This window comes from Theropithecus gelada, chromosome 7b (assembly GCF_003255815.1).
Source record: "Theropithecus gelada isolate Dixy chromosome 7b, Tgel_1.0, whole genome shotgun sequence".
Lineage (NCBI taxonomy): Eukaryota > Metazoa > Chordata > Mammalia > Primates > Cercopithecidae > Theropithecus > Theropithecus gelada.
In genome coordinates this window covers 95912747-95939611 of record NC_037675.1, presented here as the reverse complement: position 1 = coordinate 95939611, position 26865 = coordinate 95912747, and the positions used below count along the sequence as shown (strand labels likewise).

Sequence of the window (26865 nt, the reverse complement as noted above, 5' to 3'; positions counted from 1 at the left end):
CAGGAGTCTGGTTTGCTGTCTTCCCCCACCCTGCCTGCAGCATTGCCTGCCTGGACTGAGGTCATTCATGTGGGTGCATGACAGAAGTGACAGACTGGTGTGTTGGCAAGGATGATCACAGATGGGAAGTCCTAGTTCCTGGCTCTGCTTCTCCCAGACACTGACTGTGGCTGGAGCAAATACCTTCTTCCTCTCGGGCTTCCACTGCCCATTCGTGCAATGATGAGGTTGCCCTGGATGCCCCCAGAAAACTTGTCTATTTTGGGCAATACTTTGATGTTCATATTGGAAATGCTAGAACTGGCTCCAAAGTCTTATGTATAGTGATTCTCCCATGCATTTGTTTAGTCAATAAATACTTACTGGGAATCTACTATGTGCCAGGCTGTGTTCCAGGGAGGGAGAAGCCAGGATCGACAGGAGAGACAGGGACCCTGTTCAAGCAGAGCTGAGGTCACATGGCCTGCTTCCTCCCCATTTCCTAGTGTCCCCTTCAGAACCAGCCAGGAGCACGTTCCCTGCCCCACTGAGTCACCATGTCGGTGCTCAGGTGTTCCCACAAGGGTGCAAAGCCAAGGTGACCTTTCTCGTTGGGAAACCAGCTCTCCATTAGTGCTCAGTTTCTCAAATTTTATTTACTCCCAAACCACGTTCATGATTAGGACTGAATTCCCATCTCTTTTGTACATTATTTGCTCAAGACTTATCCTTAAATCAATTCATGTTAGGAAAAGAAAATTTGTTTAAATAGAAAAATTAATATTGCAGTCATACATAGAAACTAGCACAACTTGCCACAAGTAGAAAGTAAAAATGCCCACAACAAAACTAATTCGGTGATTACATTCTACCAAGACTGTCACAGATCGTAGGCTCCTAGCCTATGGTTTGCTCCCCCTTGTTAAAAAGGAAAGTCAGCAAGTCTAAGATGGTGGTAAAGATGGGCTGGCATCAAGCCGAGACTCACTCCAGGGGGAACTCAGAATGATCAAAAGAGAACTGGAAGAGGGAGGACTTTGCCACTGAGTGATTCCACATCGTGAGCAGAAACCACCTGAGATTGTTTATCTTGTAAACAGAGCAGTCATCTCCCTGATCCCTGGAGACCTTGACCAAGGTTGGAAGGTTTTCCTGATTATGTCCTTGACTGATTGGCTTTTCTTTCTTCTTTTTAAATTTTGGAATAATTTTAGCTTCACAGAAAAGATATGAAGAGAGTCCACTGAGTTTCCACGCACCTTCGACAGCTTTACCTAATGCTAACATCTTCCATGACTGTGAGACGTCGGTCACAACTAAGGAACGAATGTTGGTAGCTTACTATTCACCAAACTACAGAATTTATTTGAATTTCATCATCTTTTTAAATGAATACTTTTTTTTTTCTGTTCCAGCATCCAATCCAGGATACACGTCACATATGGATCTATCTCCCTTCCCCATCTCCACCCTCAGTTTGGTTCAGATTCCTAAAAGTCAGGGGATCACACTGGGCAGGCTAGGAAATGAACAAAGTTGCAGCAGAAAGGGTGGCAGGGACCTGCACTTCCTGAGACAGATCCGTGGTGGGTACTGTGGATCTCAGCTGGGGAGGCTTCTTGACAATTCGAAGGGTACCCTGTAGCTAAGATGACACTCCAAGAGTAGCCTTGAGGCACCCAATCTGCTCCACTGTTAGGAGAAATATTGAGTGAAATATTTAAACAAGTACTGAAATAGAAAAGTATAAAGATGTAGTCAGATTTTTAAAATAGTATGAATATCTCCAACAAACCAAAAATGGAGCAGAAGCATAAGAATGTGTGAGGCAGGCAAGAGATCCTGTAGCCAGGGTCCTAAGAGGATCCCAGAAAGGCCTGGACATAGCAGGAGACGCTCCATAAAGGAGTATGGACTTGGGACAAAGTTCCATCTTGATGGACCCATGGAGATCTACTCCTGGCTGGTTGCTACTCCAGCAGGCTTGGTTTTATGAATTTGGGGAGAAATGGGTCTTTACTTTCAAGGAGGCCCTGAGGCCCCAGAAACTGAGGACCTCAGAGCTAGAGGAAACCCTGAAGAGCTTCTCTCTGGGGCAAGGACCGAGGGTGGAGTGAGGGGTGGGAAGAGGAAGCATCCAGCCCTCTCCACTCTCAAGTCTTCTCGTCTTTCCCTGGAAAATCTGATTAGGTAGTTCTGCATGGGACCTGGGAATTTGCATTTTAATGAGAGCCCAGTTAAGCTTGGTAAGTTCCATACTTCTTCAGGTTACCTCTCTGTGTTTTACCAACTATGAGTCTTTACAAAAGTCCCTGGGTATGGGTGAGCCAATAGTGCCTGGCCCTCAGGGTTCCCAACATCCCTCCCACTTGCTCCTTCCCATGTAATCTGCTACCTCTCTCCGTATTACTTACCGATCATAGTCCCAACCCTGGAGGATGCCACACAAAGTCCAGACTGTCTAATCAGGGAGACTGACATATGGGAAGGTAAACTGCTCTGGTTTGCTCCAGGTGTTTGTAAAGGGAGGGGCAGATTTTCTGTGGCATCTAGAGAAGGCTTTGTGCAGTGGGTGATTTTGAGCTGGAGCTGGCAGGATGGAAAGGAGTGTTTCAGGCAAAGAGAGTGAGATGGGTAGTTCAAGCCAACTGAGATATACATGTAATCATAGAGAGTAGAGGACGAAACAGCAGGGTGGCATTCATTTCAATTTATTGTATTTTGATTTTTATTTAGGTATAGTTTACATAAAGTACACAAATATCACAAATATTTCTGCCCACTATTTCTTCAAAATTTTCTGTTCTCCACTGTCCCTCACTTTTTTTTGCCTAGAACTCCAGTTACACATATGTTAGTCCATTGATGTTGTCCCACAAGTCACTGGGACTCTTTTTTTATTACTATTATTTTCCAGCTTGCTGTCTTCAGTTTGAATAGTTCCTATTGATATATTTTCAAGATCACAGATCTTTTCTTCCATAGTACTAAATTTTCTGTTAAACCCAGCCAGTTATTTTTTCATTTCAGATATTAAGTTTTTCATCTCTAGAAGTTTGATTTTTCTCACATTCCAGTAAAATTTTTATTATTTAAGCATCTTTTAAGTAGCTGTTTTAAAGTCCTTGTCTGCAAATTCCTTAATCTCTATTATGTCTGAGCCTGTTTCTATTGCTTAATTTTTCTGCTGGTCATGGATCACATTTTCCTAGTCCTAGAATGTCTAGCAATTTTTGATTGGATGCTGGACATCATAACATTACAATTTTGTTGTCTTCCTTTACAGTGTTTGAAATTTGTTTTAACAGACAATAAGTTACTTACAGATCTGCTTGAGCTTGTCAAGGCTTGTTTTTAAGCTTTGTTAGGGTAGGTCTAGTGCAGCTTTAATTCAAAGTTAGGTTAGCCCTAATGCCAAGCTGTGACACTTTTGGGTCTCTACTGAATGCTCCAGGTCTCTCCACTTTGGGTGGTCATAACCTTAATATATCCTCATGCTTTGTGAACTCTGGAAATTATTTTGTTTATACCTTCACAGTAGGTTTATTTTTTCTTCTGTGTGTGTGAGTGTGTTTGCGTGTGTGTGTGTGTGTGTGTGTGTTGACCAGCCATGTGGAATTTCACTTTATGCATGCAGAGCTTAGTACTTAGCTTTGGACTTAAAGAGACCCCTGTGCACGTTTCTAAAGCTCTCCTCTAGTCCTTCACTGCACAAATTGTAGCTTCCTCAGTTTTCTCAAACTCTAATATCTGTCTCCTAAGCTCAGCAAGCCTCCCATGCCCTCTTTGGGTTTTCTTCCACATGTCCAGAAAGTGTTCTTAGGCAGAAAATTGGGACAATTGTAGAGCTTATCTCATTTTTTACCTCCCCTGCCTGTTCTCTAATGTCTGAATTGTCTTATATATTTTTCGAGTATCTCAATAGTGTCATAAATTTTGTCCAGTTTTCTATCTGTTTACAACTGTTTGCAACCAATATCAGTTACTTTGTTTTAGCCAAAAGTGTAAGTCAACTCAAACTTTAGATATATACCTGTGTAACTTTACCTTAAGTAGCTACAGGACTTTTCATCATCCTGAGTTACCCTGTCTTCAGTTTGCTGTCTTACCAGTCAGGATTACTCTTGCTTATTACCTTGCTTATTACCCTTGCTTATTACCAGTCGGGATTACTCTTCAGAGGTAAACAGATTATTTCATTTTATTTCAATTCATTTATTCTTTTCACAACCACTTACTGGACCATGAGTATTGGCCAAAGAGTGGGTATACAAGTAGACAAAATCAAGGTAGACAAGATCCCTGATTCATGAATTGTTCAGTCACACAAATAAATGTGAAACTATGACAGTGATAAGTGTTTCACTGAGAAGTTAATGGTACTATAAAAATAGTTGCTAGAAGAAATTTTTCGTATTTGAGTGATCAAAGAGAGTTTCCTTGAGGGAATGATATGAACTAGGGCCTAAATAATGAATAAAAGTTAATTAGGGGAAAAGTCAGATGAAGAGAGTTGGAAGGATATTCCAGAAGTAGGAAACAAGAAATATCACATGTGAGCATAAAAATTAATGGGCAGAATGGGCTGACACGGATGTCAAGGGCAAGGGGCTTCATGATCTGCAATGAAGTTGGAGGGGCCAGCAGAGCCCAGGCTGTGCAAGTTAAGACTTCAGTGTTCACTTTGGGAAATGGGAAGCTATTGAGACATTTTAAATAGTAAGTGACACAGTCAGGTTTGAGTTTTAAAAGACTATTCTACCTGTCACGTGCAGAGTGAATTGGAGGAGCAGGACAGGGTATGTGGAGAGAGCTGTTAGGAAGCTTTGTGGTAGCCCAGGCAAGACACAATGACAGCACAAATAGCCTACCCGAGTGAAGGCAGAAAAAAGTGGATGGAGTTGTGCAACATTTAGGAGGTAAAGTTGACAAAACTGGGGATAAATTGACATGAACAAGAAGGAAGTGCAAGGATGCCTCCGAGGTTCAACTAACTAGGTGAATGGTGGACCCAGTGACAGAAATGTTGAAAAGGGGTTTCGGTTGTGGCTGTTGCTGGGAGATGGTTCTTGGGGAGGAGTCTGAGTTCATTGTGGTTCATGTTGCATGGAAGGTTTATTTGCAACATCAGGAGGAGATATCAAGTAGGCGGTTAGACATATAGAGATCAAAGGAAAGGATTGAGCTGGAGAATAAAAATAATATATCATTTACATGTCTAGCTGGAGAATAAAAATAATGTATCATTTGCATGTCTTAGTAATGAAGTCGTGGGTGTCGTGGCATGAGATCAGCTGGAGGGAGAGGAGAGATTAAAGTGAGGAGAGAGCTACAACCAAGAAAGCGAGTGCCAGGGCTCGCCAACCGTGCAAGGACAGGGCAGGAGAAGAGGAACCCGCAAAGGTGGGTAAGGAGGAGGTGCAGAGAGATTGGGAATGCGTTGTCACTGAGCCAGAGGGAAGGACTGGATCAGAGCAAGGTCTTCCGTGTCAAATGCAGCTGGGAAGTCAAGGAAGATGAGAACCTAGATATACTCTTTGGCTTTTAGTAGCATCTGGGTCACATTTTTGTGAATACAGAAGCCAGGCTGGAGTGGACCAGTGAGTGAGTAGGAGGTAAGGCCACAGAGGCCATGAATACACAGCTCTTGAAAATTTGGGCCACAAGGGGAGGAGCAGTGGCCTCCCTTGGAAATAGGGCAGCAGTTAGAAGCAAGTGAGAGGGTGAAAGGAGTGTTTTCGTTGTTGTGTTGTTGTTGCTTTCTTTGTCTTAACAAGCAAGACTTGAACAGTTTCCAAGCTAACAGTAAGGATCAGGTTGACACGGAGTGTTTAAGTACAGAAAAGAGAGTTGGAAGGGTCCTGAGATGGAGAGAAGAGATACTTTCCAAGGCCCAGGAAGGGGGTCTGGACATCAAAGGAGGGCAGATCCTCTGCTTTGTTGGTAGAGTGGAGGTGTAGGGGAGAGAGAGGGGTGACTGGGCAAGTAGGGATAGGCAGAGAGGATGCCCTTTGAGGGAAGCTGAGACAATTCCTTTTCATAGGATCTCTCTTTTATGTGACATAGGAAGCAAGGCTGTCTGCTGAGTGTGTGTGTGTGCACATGTGGGCACACATGCATATGTAGCAGGGTGGGCATCCACTCCACCCTGGAATAAAAAGGTTAAGGACATGGAAAAGGTGAAGGTTTCCCCTGAAAATGGGAGAGTGAGCTGATGAGTTACCTGTTGCCAGGTGGATAAAGGTTGGTGGTTGGGAACCCGCAGTGGACAAGGCTGCCTTGCAGAGCCTCTCTTCCAGCAGCATTTGGCAGGGAAGGAGCAGACAGGTAGGTTCTACTACACATGGAGCCTTGTCACTGGGCTGGGACATGAAGACAAAGGCCTAGGGGTGAAGCACATTAGATTAAAATAAAGCCCTTGACACCCAAGCTGGATAAAGAGGCAAATGAAGATAAGGGATGGGGTGAAATTTAGGAATGCAAACAGGTGGGTCCTCAAAGGTGAAGCTGGGGTGGTAAGTCAGGGCCCAATAAGTAAGGCTCTTGAATGCCAGGGCCTTGAGCATTTTTCCTGAGCTCAATGGGGAGCCACTGAGGAATTCAAGGTGAGGTGAATGATACACCAGATCAGCATCTGGAAAGGTCACCCTGTCTGCAGGGTGGAGTGCTTGGAGATGGGAGTGGGTGGGAGACAATGGAAGGTGGAATGCAGGCTGTGGTAGCTGGGAGGGAGGGGCCCAGAAGAGGCAAGCCCTGGGGACGGCAGAGTGTCCCTGTCACCCCAAAGAGCAGAGTCCACTGGTCAAACGCTCACATAAACCCAGGCCACAGCCAAAAGAGGGGCAAGGGCCTTGGCAGGGCTGGGAGAGAGAAGGGATGGTCACAGGAGGATAGGAGTTCAGGGTGGGGAGAAGCGAAGTGGGGAGTGCGGTGGATTTTAAGAGCTGACTGAATGAGCTTTGGCCACGGTTTTCCCCCAAGAGAGCAATGACCTGGGGGCCCTCAGACATAGATCCCAGACTCAGAAGAGAGGGAGGGACCTTTTGAGATCACCTCTTCCTGAAGTCTTGTGAAAAGCAGAGACTTACCTGAAGTCACATGGAGGCCAGTACCATTGATGAGTCAGGACACTTACTAGCCAACTCACCGACTTCAGGTGGGTCTCCCCTACTCAAGCTCAAAAGAAACAAGACTTGAGGCATGGAGGCCACGTCTAATAGGCCATCTCTGCTGATGGGGATGGGGAATTCTTTGGGGGGCACAACCCAGTGTCAGTGGGGGCCTCCTGAAAGCCACCTGCCCCCACCCCCAGCCTCCACAGAAAGGGGCATAGACCCCTGGTGCTTGTGGCATCCTGGCACCTGGCAGCACCTCCCCTCCATGTGGCGGATGTCCTCTTCCTTCAACCTGGTCCTCTTTCCCATGGTCATGAATAGCCAGGGACACTCCTATTCCTTCATCCTGGTTCCAAGGGAGGAACACAAAATCATAGGAGCCACAAAAGAGATGCAGCTTTGGTCTCCTGCCCACCATGGGCTGAACGCCGCGCTGGGCATTCTGCAGACGTTATCTCACCCTTCCTCAGAGCTGCCCTCCTTACAGATAGGGGTCGACGCAATTCAGAAGGTGAAGCAATGCAAAGACAATGCTGTTCTCTCAACAGAAAGTACTGCTCTGAGGTTAGGAGGGGAGGCCATGATCTTGCTTAGGCTCTGACTTCTGAGTGGCCGTCAAGATCAAGTGCTGCCACTTCATCATTGAGGCTAGAGGGCCTGCAGACCCCAAGAAAACACAGTAGACCCCAGCTTATCGCAGGGAAGCCTGCAGATGCCACACTCTTACACGGCTTCCTGAAGAGCCCCAGTCTGTCACAGAGCTCATCAAATACGAGAAACTCGGGGTTTCAGTCCCATATTCCAGGAGGCCTCCTTCGTTTTTTTGTTTTTTTTTTTTGAGACGGAGTTTCACAGACTAGCGTGGAGTGGCCTGATCTCGACTCACTGCAACCTCCACCTCCCGGGTTCAGGTGATTCTCCTGCCTCAGCCTCCTGAGTAGCTGAGACTACAGGTGCCCACCACCATGCCTGGCTAACTTTTGCATTTTTAGTAGAGATGGGGTTTTGCCATGTTGGCCAGGCTGCTCTTGAACTCCTGACCTCAGGTGATCTGCCCGCCTCAAAAGTGCTGGGATTACAGGCCTGAGCCACCGCGCCCGGCCACCACTCCAGTTCTGAGGCTGGTGTAAATGCTTCTCTATCTCAGGGCAGTGCACCAAGTGTCTACTGAGCCCTTACATTGGGCACTTTTCCGTGCTGGCAGGGGAAGCGGGAAGGAGGACAGGAAGCAGGTGTGTAGAGCAGTGAGGAACACAGACAGGTGCCAGGATAGTCTTGAGAATTCTCTGCTGCTGAGGTTCTCTGCAGCCATCCCCCAGTGGGTTCCAGGGCCCAGAACCAAGCACATCCCTGCATGGGGCCCCCTCTCTCTGCAGCCCGTCTCTCCCACTCCCCAGCCCTTCCTGCCAGCTTCTCTGGTGCTGAGATCTGTGTCACAGAACCTTTTCTGTTTCTTAAAGCTGCCTGGCTCTGGGTTCCCTCTGGGCCCTTGCACAGGTGGTCCTCCTAGCCTGAATCTCTCTCTTCTCTGCTTTTCCCCTTTATCTTGCTAACATTTTTCAAGTCTCCATCAGCTGCCACTTCCTCTGGAAGCCTTTCTCATTATGGAATAGGTGTGCTCAATGCCTGTACTTACTCATCCCACACACACTGCTTGTGCCTAGTGGTGTTTGCTAATTGCCCGTCTTCCCAGTGGGCTCCTTAAGGACAAGGACCTGTCTCTCTGTCCCTCATTGTGGCCCCAACACCTGCTACAGCACCTGCATAATAAGTGTACATGTTCAACCCAGTGGACCAAATGCATGAATTACATATTCAAAGAACTTAGAGATTATCTAAAGGCATGAGTGTGGTCAGTGGTAATCCATTTGGTAATAGAAGTCGAGTAAATTCAGAAGTGGCAGAAGAGAGAAGGGAGAGAGTGATAAAAGTCACAATAGGAAAGGGGGGCCAGAGAGGGCCTCTCAAGCCAGAAATAGCTAAGCAGAGTCTTCCAGAGTGAGAAACAAGGGCTTTTCCATGAGCAAAGGAAGGTGGTGTCCAGGAGGGGCATTTGTAGGAGAGTATGCTGTGCCTGAGCAGGGGCTGGGTGAGTGAGAGGAGGAGGGAGGGAGGTGGACCCTGGGCTGTTTGCTATTGGTGTTGACTACAGAGACTGCAGATAAATACACTGGCTGGCAGTGGGGCCGCAGAGAGGGGAAGCAGTGAACTCTTAATGCCATGTGTCACAGGGTTCCCAGCGAGCCCTTTAAGAGCCAGGACCCTGGCTATCTGTCCCCGATTGTAGCCCCAACACTTCCATCTCCCAGCAGATCGTCTCTGTGCAGAGTCAGATTGGTGAAGTTTCTTAAGAAAACCGTTTTGAGGAAACATGACCAGAGGAGGGAGATGAGTCCAGAAGCCTTCAGGATTGTACAGTGGGGGGAGATAAGGCGGGTTAGGACCAAGGGAAGAGCAAAGAGATGGAGAGAAGCTGGAGCTTGCAATGTCTTGGGGAGGAAGAACAGTGTGGGGAAGAAGGGTGGCCGAAGAGGGCAGAGTGACCATCAGTCTCCTGACTTGGAAGATGACAGCATGGGTAAAATGGCCTTCTTGGAGAAAGGGAGAGATGGGGCACTCAGGGTAGGGGCAGCTCCGGAGGTCAGTTCAGAACATGTTGGCAAAGAGTCCAGTAGGTGGATGGATGGATGTGAGCATAACTTAGAAAGAAAACTCCACCTTAGTCAAACAGGCAAACACAAAACTACAAAAGAGAAATTGTCCAATCACATAAGTGGAAATGGAGAGAAATGAACAGTTTTGCAAAAGAATTACTCATTCAGTAAAAGGGTTCTTTATAAAGTTCCATCTAAGTTAAATTATATCTGGTATAATGAAATGTGATTCATTTACGTATTTCATTTCCACAGAGAAATTGTTCGGAATGTGACTGTCACGTTATGCTTGGTCTGACATAGACAAGTGACTGTGTGTGGCAGTCTTTTTGTCACTTTCGGCAAAGGTTCTCTTGTCTTTTCCTTCTCCATTTCTGGCAAAATAATTGTTCACTTGTTGACTGAATTCTTGCTCCAGTGGGTAAAGTCTTTCCTTCACAATCAGGAGTAACACTTCATGCCGGTGCTCCTAGGAGAAGAGTGGGTGGCAGCCATTCACACCGTAGTATAAATGACTAAAGAACAAAGTTTGATGAAGGGCAAGAGGGGTTATGAAGGCACTGTGCTTGTGAAAAGGCTGATGGGGGGAAGGACATCCAGGTCATGGGGGAGAAATTGTACAATTGGTGAGGAGAGAAAAGGCTTCAGACAGATGTGACCTATTGGAGCACACACCTGCTTTGCTTTCCCTTGACTGAGCACAAACCCCACCTAGTCTTGCATTGGATTCATACACCTTCCTTCTCTAAAATGACCATTTACTGTTGTATCTCAGGGTCAACCCATAGGGTTGGAGCTCCTCTGTAAAGGTGTGTTAAAGTGAATGAGATCTTTCTGATGAAATTGAACAGGTGAGGGTGTTGTCGGCAGGGCTGCGGAGACCTGCGAGCATTACTTCATAGAGTTGCCCAAATCAAATGCTCTCTGACTTCAACAAAACAGCAGTAAAAGTAATGTATTGAGCAGTCACCATGTGCCAGGTCCTGTGCTGCACAATGTATGTGCCTTGTCACACTCAGTCCTCTGAACAGCTCTGTAAGGTAACTATCTCTGTTTTAAAAAGGCGAAACAGAACCAGAGAGGTTACTTGTCCACCATGAATGTCAGGGTTGGATGCAAGCCCAGCCCTGTTGGGGTTTGAAATTGCTATCAGGTCATTTAGTCTGAAGTCTCCTTGGTGCCAGTCTTGTCAGCTGAGGCTTGAAGGGGAAGCAGACAGATGTGGCTGGAGCTGCAGCTCATCAGCAACTGACCGCCAGTGCTCAGGGCACCTGGAGGACCACAGCAAAAAGGACAGCCTTTTGCTCCAGGTTTCCACTTTTTGAGAGATATGAACACATTAGTAAATGTCTGTTTCTGGGAACAGGCAGCCAGGGTGAGAAAATAATCAGATCTACACAAAATGGATAAAGAATGTGTGGAGGGACCTCCAAAGGGTGAGAAACCACTTCTGGCTGGCTGCTAAGAGGGGGACTTTGCAATCTGCTCTCACACTCTCAATTCTTAAAAAATAAGTCCATGAAGCAGAAAAAAGCATGGGATTTGGAATTTGGGACCTGACTTTGAAGCCCACACAGAACACAGACAAGTCAACCGTGTGGTTTGGGGTAAGTTACGCAGACTCTCTGTGGCCTGTTTACTCATTTGCAAGTAAAACAGTAATGGTAATACCTACATCATGGGACTATTGCGAGGCTCAAAGGAGATAACGTGAGAGAGCTCTGCTAGCCGGCCTATTTGTCTTCATTCTGCTGCTGATGGCGTGGGGTGTTGAAGTGTCTCTGATTCAGGGCCTGGACCCTCAGTTTACCCCCTCAATGGTTCTTACTTCTCTTGCAGACGTATTTGGTTCCAAAATGGCATCTTCCCTTTATGGAGTACTCTTTGCTGTTGGCCTCTGTGCTCCAATCTACTGTGTGTCCCCGGTCAATGCCCCCAGCGGATACCCCCACCCATCCTCCACAAAGAGCACCCCTGCCTCACTGGTGTATTCCCTCAACACCGACTTTGCCTTCCGCCTGTACCGCAGGCTGGTTTTGGAGACCCCAAGTCAGAACGTCTTCTTCTCCCCCATGAGTGTCTCCACTTCCCTGGCCATGCTCTCCCTTGGGGCCCACTCAATCACCAAGACCCAGATTCTCGAGGGCCTGGGCTTCAACCTCACACACACACCAGAGTCTGCCATCCACCGGGGCTTCCAGCACTTGGTTCATTCACTGACTGATCCAAGCAAAGACCTGGCTTTGAAGATGGGAAGTGCCCTCTTCGTCAAGAAGGAGCTGCAGCTGCAGGAAAATTTCTTGGGCAATGTCAAGAGGCTATATGAAGCAGAAGTCTTTTCCACAGATTTCTCCAACCCCTCCATTGCCCAGGCAAAGATCAACTGCCACGTGAAAAAGAAGACCCAAGGGAAGGTTGTAGACATAATCCAAGGCCTTGACCTTCTGACAGCCATGGTGCTGGTGAACCACATTTTCTTTAAAGGTAAGGATTTGAGAAGTTGATTTTTATTTATTTATTTTATGATGATGCTGATGATTTTTGCTTAGTGAAATACACAAGGCAGACAAAGCCTAGACTGCAGGGTGGAGAAATGGGAGGGCCTGAGCTCTAATTAGCTTTGCAGTTAGCTGATTGCAGGACCTGGGATAGCTCATGTTTATCAGTTACAGTGGGGGACTCATTTAGTTCTCTTTGGGTAGACAGATAAAGTGTCTCAAGGTGTGTTTACATTTGACTCAGTGGGAAACCCATAGGAAAAATCTGGAAATTACTTGAGAGAAAGGATCTCTTGCCACCAGCAGTTGTCCCACTGCCCCTTGAAAGTTTTAAAGAAGGAACATGGAACTCTCTGACAACCTAGTTTAAGAAGCAAATCCAAGAGTGTGAACACTTTCATAGGTGTAGAAATGTAGACAAGTTGATGTGACTGTCATTCATATCTCATTTATATATGAAGTCTCCTTCATATATAACTGCATATACATTTATATATATATATATATGTTAGAGATTTACAGTTTTCACTGTGTTGTAGGGAATGCACATCAGGTTTTAAATCAAACAACTTGGATTTGAATTTCACCTCTGCCCCACACTTGCTCTATGATCCTCAGCATGTGTCTCTAAAAGATTTACCATGTGTTGAGTGCCTGACCTGTGCCAGTCTCTGTGCTGACTGGATAGTTTGATGATAAAGCCAACTTTATAAGGTTGTACTTGAGATAGAAGTGCCTGGCGTCTCCAGGCAGAGTTTTCAAGGATGTCACCATATCATCCCTCCCTTCCTCCGTCCCTCTCCTCCCCTTCCTTCCTCCCTCCCTTCATCCACCTGTTCACTCATTTATCCATGGACTGGTTTATCTGTCCATCCATCCAGGCGTGCACCTAGCCAACCAGCCAGACATCTATCCATTAACGTACTCATCTATCCATCTACCCATTCACAAAGCTATCCATCCACTTGTCCATCCATCAGTTCATCCATCCATCCACCTAGCTAGCCAACCACCTGTCCATTAATCTATCCATCTATCTACCCACCCTATATCCACCCATTCACCAAACTATCCACCCATTTATGCATATGTCATTCATCCATGAATCCATGCATGCATCCATCTATCCACCCAGACAGCCAAACATGTATCCATTAACCTGTTCATCCCTCCACCCTCCATCTACCCATCCAGCAAACTATCCACCCATTTATCCATCCATCAGTTCATCCATCCATCCATTTATCCATCCATGCATCCATTCATCCACCTAGCTAGCCATCTAGCTAGCCAACCACCTATCCGTTAATCTGTTCATCTATCTATCCATGCATCAGTTCATCCATCCATCCATTCATCCATCTATCCACCCAGCCATCCAACCATCTATCCATTAGCTATTCATCTATCCATCCACCTTCCATCTGCCAAGCTATCCACCCATTTATCCATCCATCCTGCAAAGAGGAAAGAGAAGGAAAGAAAACTGGTATGCTTTGAGCCCTTACTAAGTTACCTTCACTTTACGTTGTTCTATTTAACTTAATTCTATTTTTAATTGAAATACAATTCACATGTCATAAAATTCACCATTTTATTGATTTTCAGTATATTCACAAGTTTGGGCAACTACTCCGCTGTGTAATTCCAGAGCATTTTTTTGTCACCTCAAAAAGAAACCTCATACCCATTAGCAGTAATTCCCTATTTCATTTTGCTGTCTTTGCCTCACTAATTGCACTTTGACATAAAGACCTTATTTCTCTCTTTGTGCTAGCCAAGTGGGACAAGCCCTTTTACCCCGCATATACAAGAAAGAACTTCCCATTTCTGGTGGGCAAGCAGGTCACTGTGCGTGTCCCCATGATGCACCAGAAGGAGCAGTTTGCTTTTGGGATGGATACAGAGCTGAACTGCTTTGTGCTCCAGATGGACTACAAGGGAGATGCCATGGCCTTCTTTGTCCTCCCTAACAAGGGCAAGATGAGGCAACTGGAACAGGCCTTGTCAGCCAGAACACTGAGAAAGTGGAGCCACTCACTCCAGAAACGGTGGGTGTCTGTGTCAATCTGCTGGGCCCTGAGGCAGGGGACGCACACATTCAAAGATGGGGGAGAGATTGTGCTAACAGTTGTTAGATAATCACTTCTGAACAATGAGCACCAACTGTATGCAGGACAGAGAGCCTGGGGCTGTCTATACATGTTCACACTTGAAGTTCACTATCACCTGATGAGGAGTCTTAATACTACTCATTTCACAGATGAGGAAATGGAGGCTCCAAGGTGGTAAGTGAATTGTCCAAGGTCATGTAGCTGTTACATGCTAGCAGAGCTGGCTCTAGAAGCCAATCTGATATTGAAATCCATGGAACGATCCCATAAAAGCAAGCAAACAAAAGCATTGGTGATCACATATAAGAAAGAGGATAACAATATTACCAAATCCAAAGGTTGGTGAAAAGATAAAGTAACCTACTATTTACAAAGTGCTTAGGAGAATTCCTAGAAGATGGTAAGTGTTCAGTAAATGTTAGCTAATAATGTTATTATTAGTCCCATAATTATTATGGTGAGTATAAAAATATGGAGAATATCAAAAAGATTAATCATGAGATAAAAAAGGAATGTCAAAGTTTTATGTTCTGTCTCTTAGCAATATACTGTTGGCATCGTAGAATGATTTCAGCAGCATTCCCTGGTGCTCATAGTCTGGGAAGAGAGAAGGAAGGCTGCAGTGTAACTGGAATTCAAGAAAGAGACTGGGCAATGCCCTAGGCGAGGGCAGGAAAGGTTCTGAGGAGCTTCTGAGCAGAGAGAGGTCACTTTCAGCTGGGACTGAGGGACAGCTTCAAGGAGGCTACCGTATACTGCACATACGGGTAGCATATGAGCACACTGAGGCTTGGGAAGGGCAGCTTTGGTAGACGACGCACTGGCAAGAACTCAAAGTCAAGGACGAAGAGATGCTGCAGGGTGTGTCAGCGACTTCTCTTCTCAGGCTGCATCTGGGGCTGGGGATAAGAAGAGGAGGTGGCACAGAAGCTCAGGGAGGAAAGCATGGAGCACAGAGCAGCAGATGGAGCACAGAGAAAACAGGGAAAGGGGATAGTGGCAGGGAAGAGAGAGGTGTCCCTGGCATGAGGGGTCACAAGATACCTGTCAGATGAGGACTGAAATGTGTCCACCCAATATTTTTGTGCTTTCCTTGCTGTGAGTCACTAAGTACATAACCTTGGGCAAAGCACTAAAACTAAGCTTTACCATCTTTAAAATAGGGACAGTGTTGTTGAATGTGCCTGGGACAATGTCTGGCATATAATAAACGTTCAGGCTGGACTCACGCCATAATCCTAGCACTTTGGGAGTCTGAGGCAGGTGAATTGCCTGAGCTCAGGAGTTCAAGACCAGCCTGGGCAACACGGTGAAACCCTGTCTCAACTAAAATACAAAAAAATTAGCCAGACGTGGCCATGTGTACTTGTAATCCCAGCTACTTGGGAGGCTGAGGCAGGAGAAAAGCTTGAACCCAGGAGGCGGAGGTTGTAGTGAACCAAGACCATGCCGTTGCACTCCAGCCTGAGCGACAGAGCGAGACTCCATCTAAAAAAAAATGTTCAGTACATGCAGGCTGTTTTCTCTTGGTTCAGAGGGAAAAAAATATTGTGCTAAATTATCAGGTGGTGCTGTTCAATATAGTAGCCACTAAGCCACCTGCAGTTATTTACACTTAAATTATCTGAAATTCAGTAAAATTAAAATTTTGGTTTCTCATTTGCACAAGCCACTGTTCAAGTTGCTCAATAGCCACACATTGCTAGTGGCTACCATACTGGAGAGCGCAGGTCAAGGATCTTCCCAGTATCACAGGCAGTTCTGCTGGACTTTGCTGCTCTAGGGCATTAGCAGGGCCTGCATCAGGAAGTGCTGGTGAGGAGGTACTCTGGACAGTGAGTGAGTGGTTGATGAGCTTCCATTGCTACTTGACGTCTCCTGTTGGTTTCTGCCATAGACTCCCTTGCCGACCACCTTCTCACCTCTGCACCCACTTCACTGGGGGCCTGTCTGTCTCCTTGCATGTTTTTAGTGCTGGACCTGCTCAGTTGGGAGACTTACTTCAAGAGCAACCTGGGGTTCTTGGCTAGGATGTGTTGACTTTTTTAGCAGCAAGTAGCAATGGCTGGAGGAAGAACAGAGTCTCCCAAAATGGCATCTAGGAGCAGAGATGCAGACATCATGGGCTTGTGACCTCATTGTTTCCTTTTCCCTACTGCACAGGTGGATAGAGGTGTTCATCCCCAAATTTTCCATTTCTGCCTCCTACAATCTGGAAACCATCCTCCCAAAGATGGGCATCCAAAATGTCTTTGACGAAAACGCTGATTTTTCTGGAATTACAAAGAGAGACTCCCTGCAGCTTTCTAAAGTGAGTTGAATGAGAATATTTGCAAAAAAGTCCAAGCAGGAAGCACCTGCAGAATTAATCAAGTGCTCTTATGTCATTGATAAGGAAACAGAGGCCTGAAAGGTGAAATGAGGTTCTTCTGAGGCCAGAAGAACCAAATCGTGCGACCTACGGCCACCATCCCTCCGGCACACAGCATGTGTTATCCCTCTTCACTCAAATGTTCCGAAGGCGTCCTCAGCAGGCAGCTGCTCCCCTATGCCAGTTGCAGGCGAGCAGGTGCTCCCCTGGGATCTGACCTCACCTTCTTCCTCCCTGGAGTTTAGGCCCTCACACAGGCATCACAATATGGCTGCCCATAGGCCATTTACACCCTGCAGGTGTGTTGTGTGGCCTTCAGTGTGTAAGGAGAGAGAGAGAGGGAGAGAGAGACAGAGAGAGAGACAGAGACAGAGACAGAGGAGAGAGAGAGGAGTCAGAGAGAGACAGAGAGAGGGGGGGGAGAGAGAGAGACAGAAGAGAGAGAGAGACGGAAGAGAGAGAGAGACAGAGAGAGAAAGGAGAGAGAGAGACAGAGAGAGAGAGACAGAAAGAGAGAGAGGAGTTTTAAAACGTAGTGTATTGGATCTAAAAGTCTAGATTTCTGATACTCTTGAAACAAATCACTGACCCTAATTCCCACATGGCAACAGTGAGTCTATGTGTCCACATGGCAGCCATCACTGGAGTTGAGTTGTAAGTGACCCTTTTAGTCAGACAGGACCCTCCAGGAAATGTTGGCACCCCATGCTCTTACAAGAAGTCTCCCTCAGTTAATTGGGGTTACCTACCTAACCCCTGCACACATATGGGTTACTGATCCCTGACCTAAAATTTTATTTTGATAATGGCTTATAATAGTCAGAAGTGATCCTGGGGCCACTGAAGGGGACCTTTGTCACTGGTCTACAGAAAATGCTGAGAGGCCCCACTGGAATATGATGAGCATAATGGACCTTTTCTCGAGGAAAATGCATCTGTGAGCCTATGAAAAACAATGCCTGTAGTCACAGGAGCTCAAGTCTCCCTGAAGCTTAGAAATCCAGGAGCTCCAGGTTAAGAATGTCTTCCCTAGAAGACAAAGAAGGGATCTAACCTTAGTCATATCAAACCCATGTCTGCCATGCGAGAACTGCAGCAATCACCACTGCTGGCAAGTCCACGAGCATTTGCTTTGTATGATCTCCCTTAATTTACACAATAACCTTACGGGACACATGCAATTATTATTACCTTTTATAGATCGGGAAACTGAAGCACGTGGCATCTAAATAATTTTGCAACCATAAGTGGCAGAACTGAGATTCACTCCTATCTTCCTGGTCTGTGTTTGTAACCATCTCACTCCCGGTGTAAGGACCAATGGGCCATAGCCAACACCCACTGCAATGTACTGAGCAAACCCAATGCCAGGCATTTGAACCTTGAATCCTTTCAAGGTAGACATCACCATTCCAGGGCAAAACACTCAGTTTAGTTTACTCAGTTAACTAAAAGTGTCTCTACTGGGGCCACTGACGTTTGTTTTTCCCTTGGCAGGCAACCCACAAGGCTGTGCTGGATGTCAGTGAAGAGGGCACTGAGGCCGCAGCAGCTACTGCCACCAAGTTCATAGTCCGATCGAAGGATGGTCCCTCTTACTTCACTGTCTCCTTCAATAGGACCTTCTTGATAATGATTACAAATAAAGCCACAGACAGTATTCTCTTTCTAGGGAAAGTGGAAAATCCCACTAAATCCTAGGTGGGAAATGGCCTGTTGACTGATGGCACTTTGCTAATGCACAAGAAATAACAAACCACATCCCTCTTTCCGTTCTGAGGGTGCACTGACCCCAGTGGAGCTGCATTCACTGGCAGGGATGCCACTTCCAAGGCTCAATCACCAAACCATCAACAGAGACCCCAGTCACAAGCCAATGCCCGTTAACCCCAGTCAGTGCCCTTTTCCACAAAGTCTCCCAGGTAACTAGCTTCATGGGATGTTGCTGGGTTACCATATTTCCATTCCTTGGGGCTCCTGGGAATGGAAATATGCCAACGCAGGTCAGGCACCTTTATTGCGAATTACAATAACACATTCAATAAAACTAAAATACGAATTCAACTGTCAACAGGGTCCTAATCTGAAAATGATTTACTGGTGAACTCTCAGTGGCTGGGCTGCCGTCCCATGACATCTCAGAGGCTGCATGATTTGTTTTCCTTCATTTATTCAGCAAAAACTTACTGCGCACTTAATATACGCTAGGAGTAAATCAGAGAAGATTCCTGGCATGTTAGGCCTAAATGGGGGAGACAGACCCCCTACAGCAACAATGAAACCAAACCTATAAACATGGTCATAACTGCTTATAAGTGCCATGAAAGCATTGAATTAGGATGACTGAGAGTGAGGGGAGGACAAGAGAGGGGTGTGAGCATAAAGACTGTGAGTCAGGAATGAGCGGCATGTTGGAGGGACAGAGCAAGGACCTTGTAGCATCATGTGGGGCAGATGGAAGAAATGAAGACACAGAGGCTCAAGGAGGTCAGCTGGTGGAGGCCGTTGTTGGCCAAGGAGAGAGCCTGCGTTTGTGGGGAGCACCAGGACACGGGTGACGAGGGCTAATGCATGGGCTGTGAAGGTCTTCCTGGGTGCCGTGGAACAGTTTTCCATTTCCTCAAGCCTGGCTGTCTCCCTGACTCTGATGATGTCGTGTATGCACATGCAGCCTTCTGGGTGCTCAGCCCCTTCCCTGCGGGTCTGTAGCGGCAAAGGTCCAGCTCCCATACTCTGAGTCCTGAGAGCAGCACAACGAGCAATGGGCCACGGTGGCACCACAGCAAAGGCAGCTCATGTCCTTTGAGTCAGACTCACCATCCCTCCCTCCCTCATTGCCTGACAGGCTGTGCTGGCACCTCTGCATCACCCTCATTACCAACGGCATCTCTGGCGGCCTCCACGGAGCCCTTGCTCCAGTCAGATCCAAAGGCTCCTCTTCTGGGGACCCCCGTGCCCCACCCACCTTGGATGTGCCAAGGGCCTCATGTTGGCTTTCTCATGCTGTTTTACAAGGAAAGAAATAAAACAGAAAGGAGTTACGCTGGAGAGCTGGCAGAAGTCCCAGGGGAACCTAACCCCCGCTCCTCACGCTCCCACTTTATTTCACAAACAGAACAAGCTGCCACTGCACTCCAGCCTGGGCAACACAGCAAGGCCCTGTCTCAAAACAACAAAAACAAACAAACAAAAAACAAAAACAAAATAGCTGAGACTTAAAGAGTAAAAACAGCTAACCTAGGCCATAGGGCCCTCCTGTGCTGACTTAGAACAAGGACTATTGGCCAGTTATGAAGAGCTCCTGCAACAGCCCCTGGTGCAAACTTTATTTTATACACAGTGCTCTTCCCTCAGGCTCTCCATTGTAAAGGTCACAGTGGAGAAGCCAGGCATCCTTCCCAGGAAGGAGCATACCTGCTCAGACATGGCTCCAGCCTCCTGCAGCGTAGGCAAGAAGATGTCCCACAGTGGCACAAAGGAGATAGTAGGTGTGAAGAAGTGACTAACAACACTTGTTGTTCACAACTAGTTCTTTCTAGAAACTATAGGGAACCCCAAGTAGTCAGCAATGGGTGACAGCTGTAAGTATCCTTCCGACAGCCTTGCTTCCAGTGGCACTTTACAGTGAAAGCAAGCTTAGGTGGCATCCTGGTGCCCACTCAGACTTGCATTGGCAAGCAGATATAAGAACAGCCATGGGGCATTTTCTGTCAACTTGTTGAGGTCCCAGCTCTGTTTTTTGAAATGCCAATCCTTTGCATTTGTTTTTAAATGTACCTCACATTTTGTTTTGAAATCATTTCCATTGTGTATGGTAAGGTGACAGACAGAGACACCTGCCTTTGAAAGAAGAGTTTATTACTTGAGCACCCAAGAGGAGGGGTCCTGCCCCACCACACAGGGCCACACGGGGAAGCACTGGGGCTAGTCCAGAGGCACAGGAGTGAGAGGAACACTTGGCCAGAGACTTTAGTACTGAAGTGTGGGGAGTGGTTAGGTGGGACGTCCCTATTGGGCAGGAAGTGAAGTATAGAGGTTGGGGCTTGTGGTTGGAGGATTTGTAAAATGATTCTTACATGCCCATGAAAACACAGAGAGGGCATGAACATAATCAACTGTGGTCGTTAGTTTAGGCCATCATTTCAAGATACAAAATCATCAGTCACAGAATATCAAGCATGAGTATTACAGCATCTTATGAAAGTTCCACTCAAGGTAGGAGTGGCAAATGCAGACCCATGGGCACCCGCACCTCCACCCCATTTAGAGAATCAGGTTCAACCTCCTGGGAGACTTTATGTTTTACAAGTGCCTTGATTGGAGCCACTGTGCCAACCTCAATCACTTATTTTAGGATGAGCTTTACTTGTACTATTAAATAATGCTACTTTTCAACAATAATGTTTTATTGTTTTTAATTATGAATAAGATGCATGCTCTTTGTAGGAAATTTGGAGAATATGAAAATCTACAAAGAAGAACTTAAAAGTCACCTCGATTTTATCATAAAGAGATTCTCTCATAAATAAATACTCATTTAATTCTAAGCTTGCTCTTCTTACTTGGGAGTCATGGGTGATCATGAGCCAATGATTCTGCTTCACAGGTTTCTTCAAGTAACAGGAAGAAAGATTTTTCTCTGTTTGTGAAATTTCCTTCCAATTTTTTTTTCCCCATCACTCAAGCTGGAGTGCAGTGGCACAATCTCGGCTCACTGCAACCTCTTCTGCTTCCCAGGTTCAAGGGATTATCCAGCCTCAGCATCCCAAGTAGCTGAAATTATAGGCATCCGCCACCCTGTCCGACTAATTTTTTTATTTTTAGTAGAGACGGGGTTTCAACATGTTATCCAGGCTGGTCTCGAACTCCTGGCCTCAAGTGATCCACCTGCCTTGGCCTCCCAAAGTGCTGGGATTACAGGCATGAGCCACCCACCCAGCCCCTTCCAATCTTTTTATTCATATACAGATTATATTTTATTTGCAGTATCAACAAAATACTGGAATGGTTTGGTGTGGCAGTGAAGGCATGGACTGGGGGATGGGATTCAACTTCTGCATGTGGCCCCATCTGTCCACTTAGTAAGCAAGTGACTTAACCTCACAGAGCCTCAGTTTCCCATCTACAAAGTACGGATGACTGTGCCTCTCTCACATTCTTGCGGTGAGGGTGACCAATAAAGAACATAGCCTAAAAGAAAAAAAAAAAGAGGGGGAAAAATGGCAGAGAGAAGGCAAGACTAGGTTGCATCTTCCACTTGGACAGAGCACTGTGTGGACCTTTGAAAAAAAATTCAAAGGTTCAAGACTGGTATCTTGAACCTTTGTTCCAGAACTAATGCGGGAATAAACCAGGAAAGCCGAGAGAACCCACAGACCCTCTGAAGGAAGCAGGTTGCTTCTGCAGGACCCAAAAGACAGTCCAAATATTGTGAGTGTCCAAGCTGTGAAAGTGGGAAAGGGGGATTGTCTGCCACTGAACACACACCCTCACTGGGGCACCTGCAGGTCTAGATCACGGGAGAAGGATCTGACCTTACCTGAAGCTGAGTCAATTTAGAGAGCCAAGCAAAATATAGGGGTAGAGGAAGCAGCATGTAAAGCCCTGTGGGTTTTCCACCCTTGGAAAACTATTTCAGACTTGTCTCATGGGTGTTCTTGGGGAGGGCTGTCAGAGATACTGGGAAAAGACCACAGGGAGAAGGAAACCCCCGGCTGAACTTTGTAACAATTCCAACTGAACAGGAAGTCTCCTGGCCAGAACTCAAGGAAGGGTGTAAATCTGGTGTGCAGACTCCACAGGCCGAGAGGTGTGAAACCCCTACTTGTTCTCACAGGTGGGAGGCTGGTAGCCCGGGGCAAGTTCTCAGCACTTCCTGCCCACTGCCTGTAAATGAACTTGGTGCTGTTTGAGGGGACATGGTGGGAGTGAGACTGGTCTTTTGGGTTGCGTGGGAGCTGGGTGAGGCCTGTAACTGCCGGCTTTCCCCCACTTCCCTGACAACCTGCATGACACAGTAGAGGCAGTCATAATTCTCCTGGGAACAACTCCATTGACCTGGGAACCACACCCCATTCCCCACAGCAGCCACAGCAAGCCCTACCAAGGAGCGTTTGAGCTCAGACACACACAGCCCTGCCCTCCTCCTCTGATGGTCCTTCCCTACCCGCTCTGGTAGCTGAAGACAAACGGCATAGACTCTTGGGAGTTCTAGGGTCTACCCACAGCCTGGTTCTCCAGGCTGATGCTCTCTCAAAAGTGTCACCTTCTGGCAGGAGGCCAACCAGCACAAAAATAGCGCATTAAACAACAAAAACTAAGGATCCTCACAGAATCAATTTCACCCCTCTGCCATCTCCACCAGAGCAGGTGCTGGTATCCATGGCTGAGAGACTTGCAGATGGCTCACATCACAGGACTCTATGCAGAAAATCCCCAGTACCAGCCCAGAGCCTGGTAGACCGGCTGGGTGACTAGATCCTGATAACAATCACCACAGCTTGGCTCTCAGGAAGCCACATCCCTAGGAAAAGGGGGAGAGTACTACATCAAGGGAGCACCCCATGGGACAAAAGAATCTGAACAGCAGCCCTGAGCCCTAGATCTTCCCTCTGACATAGACTATCCAAATAAGAAGGAACCAGAAAAACAATGCTGGTAACATGCCAAAAAAGGCTGTTAACACCCTCAGAAAAATCACACTAGCTCACCACCAAACAAAAAAATCCCTGATTTACCTGAAAAAAAAATGCAGAAAGTCAGTTATTAAGCTAATCAAGGAGCCACCAGAGAAAGATAAAGTCCAATTTAAGGAAATTTTAAAAATACATAAGAAATGAGGGGAGAAATCTTCAGTAAAGGAATAGCATAAATAAAAAACAATCAACTCTTTAGGAAATAAAGGAGAGCACTGAGAGAAATGCAAAATGTTCTGGAAAGTTTCAGGAATAGAATCAAAGAAGCAGAAGAAAGAACTTCAGAGCTCAAAGACAGTTTTCAAATGAACCCAATCCAACAAAGACAAAGAAAAAAGAATAAGAAAAAATGAACAAAGCCTCCAAGAAGTTTGAGATTATGTTAAGTGACAAAACCTCAGAATAATTGGCATTCCTGAGGAAGAAGAGAAATCTAAAAGTTTGGAAAACATATTTGGGGGAATAATTGTGGAAAATTTCCCTGGCCTTGCTAGCGACCTAGACATCCAAATACAAGATGCTCAGAGAACACCCAGGAAATTCATCGCAAAAAGATCATGATCACCTAAGCACATTGCCATCAGGTTATCTAAAGCCGAGATGAAGGAAAAAATCTTAAGAGCTGTGAAGCAAAAGCACCAGGTAACATATACAGGAAAACCTATCAGATTAACAGCAGATTTCTCAGCAGAAACCCTACAGACTAGAAGGGATTGGGGCTCTGTCTTCAACCTCCTTAAACAAAACAATTATCAGCCAAGAATTTTGTATCTAGCAAAACTAAGCCATAAATGAAGGAAAGATACAGTCTTTTTCAGACAAACAAATGCTGAGAGAATTCACCACTACCAATCCAGCACTACATGAACTGCTAAAAGGTGCTCCAAATCTTGAAACAAATCCTGGAAACACATAAAAACAGACACTCTTTAAAGCATAAATCCCACAGGACCCATACAAAAAAAAAAAAAAAAAAAAACAAGGTATACAGGCAACAAATAGCACGATGAATGCAATACTATCTCACATGTCAATACTAATGGTGAATGGAAATGGCCTAAATGCTCCACTTAAAAGATATGGAATAGCAAAATGGATAAGAATTCACCAACCAAGTATCTGCTGCCTTCAAGAGACTCACCTAACACACAAGGACTCACATAAATGTAAGGTAAAGGGGTGGAAACAGACATTCTATACAAATAGACACTAAAAGCAAACAGAAGTGGCTATACTTATACTAGACAAAACAAACTTTAAAGCAACAGCAGTTAAAAAAGATAAAGAGGGACATTAAATAATGATAAAAGGCCTTGTCCAACAGGAAAATGTTACAGTCCTAAATATATGTACACCCAACACTGGAGCTCCCAAATTTATAAAACAATTACTACTAGATCTCAGAAATGAGGTAGACAGCCACACAATAATAGTGAGGGACTTCAATATTCCACTGACAGCACTACACAGGTCATCAAGACAGAAAGTCAACCAAGAAACAATGGATTTAAAATATATCCTGGAACAAATGGACTTAACGGATATTTACAGAACATTCTACCCCATAACCACAGAATATACATTCTATTCATCAGCACATGGAATATTCTCCAAGAAAAACCATATGATAGCCACAAAACAAGTCTCAATACATTTAAGAAAATTGAAATTATATCAAGTACTCTCTCAAACGGCAGTGGAGTAAAACTGGAAATCAACTCTAAAAGGAACCTTCAAAATCATGCAAATACATGAAAATGAAATGACCTGCTCCTGAAGGATCACTGGATCAACAATGAAATCAAGACGGAAATTTAAATGTTCTTTGAACTGAACTATAACACTAACACAGCCTATCAAAACCTCTGGGATACAGCAAAAGCAGTGCTAAGATAAAAGTTCACAGCCCTAAATGCCTACATCAAAAAGTCTGAAAGAGCATAAATAATCTAAGGTCACACCTCAAGGAATTAGGGAAACAAGAACAAACCAAGCCAAAACCCAGCAGAAAAAAGGAAATAACCAAGATCGGAGCAGAACTGAATGAAATTGAAACAACAACAACAACATACAAAAGATAAATGAAACAAAAAAGCTGGTTCTTAGAAAAATAAATAAAAATAATAGACCATTAGCAAGATTAACCAAGAAGAGAGAAAATCCAAATAAGCTCAATTAGAAATGAAATAAAAGATACTACAACTGACACCACAGAAATACAAAAGATCATTCAAGGCTACTATTAACATCTTTATGTGCATAAACTAGAAAACCTGGAGGAGATGGATAAATTCCTGAAAAGATCCAATCCTAGCTTAAATCAGGAAGGATTAGATACCCTGAACAGACTAATAACAAGCAGTGAGATTGAAATGGTAATTTTAAAAATTACCAACAAAAAAACGTCCAGAACCAGATGGATTCACAGCTGAATTCTACCAGACATTTAATGAAGAATTGATAAAAATCCTATTGACACTATTCAACAAGATAGAGAAAGAGGTAATCCTCACTAAATCATTCTATTAAGCCAGTATCACCCTAATACCAAAACCAGGAAAGGATGTAACAACAACAACAACAACAGAACTACAGACCAATATCCCTGGTGAATATAGATGCAAAAATCCTTAACAAAATGCCAGCTGACTGAATCCAACAACATATTAAAAAAATAATCCACCATGATCAAGTGGGCTTCACACCAGGGATGCAGGGATGGTTGTCAATAAACGTAGTACACCACATAAACAGAATTCAAAACAAAAATCACATGATCATCTCAATAGATGCAGAAAAAGCATTTGACAAAATCCAGCATCGCTTTATGATTAACACCCTCAGCAAAATCGGCATATAAGGGACACACCTTAATGTAATAAAAGCCATCTACGACAAACCCACAGCTAACATAATACTGAATGGGTAAAAGTTGAAAGCATTCCCTCTGAGAACTGGAACAAGACAAGGATGCCCACTCTCACCACCTCTATTCAATATAGTACTAGAAGTCCTCAAAGGAGCCATCAGACAAGAGAAAGAAATAAAGGGTATCCAAATCAGTAAAGAGGAAGTCAAACTGTCACTGTTTGTTGATGATATGATCGTATACCTAGAAAACCCTAAAGTCTCCTCCAAAACTCTCCTAGAACTGATAAATTAATTCAGCAAAGTTTCAGGATACAAAATTAATGTACACAAATCAATAATTCTGCTATACACCAACAGTGACCAAGCTGGGGATCAAATGAAGAACTCAACCTCTTTTACAACAGCTGCAAAAAAATAAATTACTTAGGAATATACCTAACCAAGGAGGTTAAAGATCTCTACAAAGAAAATGACGAAATACTGCTGAAAACTCATAGATGACACAAATAAATAGAAACACATCCCATGCTCATAGATGGGCAGAATCAATATTGTGAAAATGACCATA

The 26865-nt window shown here is 45.2% G+C and overlaps 1 protein-coding gene across 4 annotated transcripts; it reads left to right on the top strand.

The window, feature by feature from the left end:
* The first annotated feature begins 1750 nt into the window (after positions 1-1750).
* SERPINA9 (serpin family A member 9) lies at positions 1751-18802 on the top strand. 4 transcript variants are annotated; one of them, XM_025392385.1, is made up of 6 exons: positions 5185-5382; positions 11264-11355; positions 11979-12232; positions 14024-14297; positions 16524-16671; positions 18229-18802. In XM_025392385.1, the coding sequence occupies exons 3-6, from the start codon at positions 11998-12000 to the stop codon at positions 18430-18432; spliced, it is 861 nt and encodes a 286-aa protein (XP_025248170.1). In that variant the 5' UTR covers positions 5185-5382; positions 11264-11355; positions 11979-11997; the 3' UTR covers positions 18433-18802. The 4 variants fall into 4 exon arrangements, with proteins under 4 accessions (XP_025248167.1, XP_025248170.1, XP_025248169.1 ...); XM_025392382.1 differs by lacking the exons at positions 5185-5382; positions 11264-11355 and adding an exon at positions 1751-2225 and having other exon boundaries at positions 11588-12232; XM_025392384.1 differs by lacking the exon at positions 11264-11355 and having other exon boundaries at positions 11778-12232.
* Positions 18803-26865: the final 8063 nt, after the last annotated feature.

Bases quoted from the DNA above. Each gene is read 5' to 3' on its own strand.
- SERPINA9 (XM_025392382.1), top strand. From the start codon at position 2,180: ATGGGACCTGGGAATTTGCATTTTAATGAGAGCCCAGTTAAGCTTG. The intron at 2,226-11,587 runs GTAAGTTCCATA...CTTCTCTTGCAG, and splicing joins TGAGAGCCCAGTTAAGCTTG to ACGTATTTGGTTCCAAAATG. The intron at 16,672-18,228 runs GTGAGTTGAATG...TTCCCTTGGCAG, and splicing joins ACTCCCTGCAGCTTTCTAAA to GCAACCCACAAGGCTGTGCT.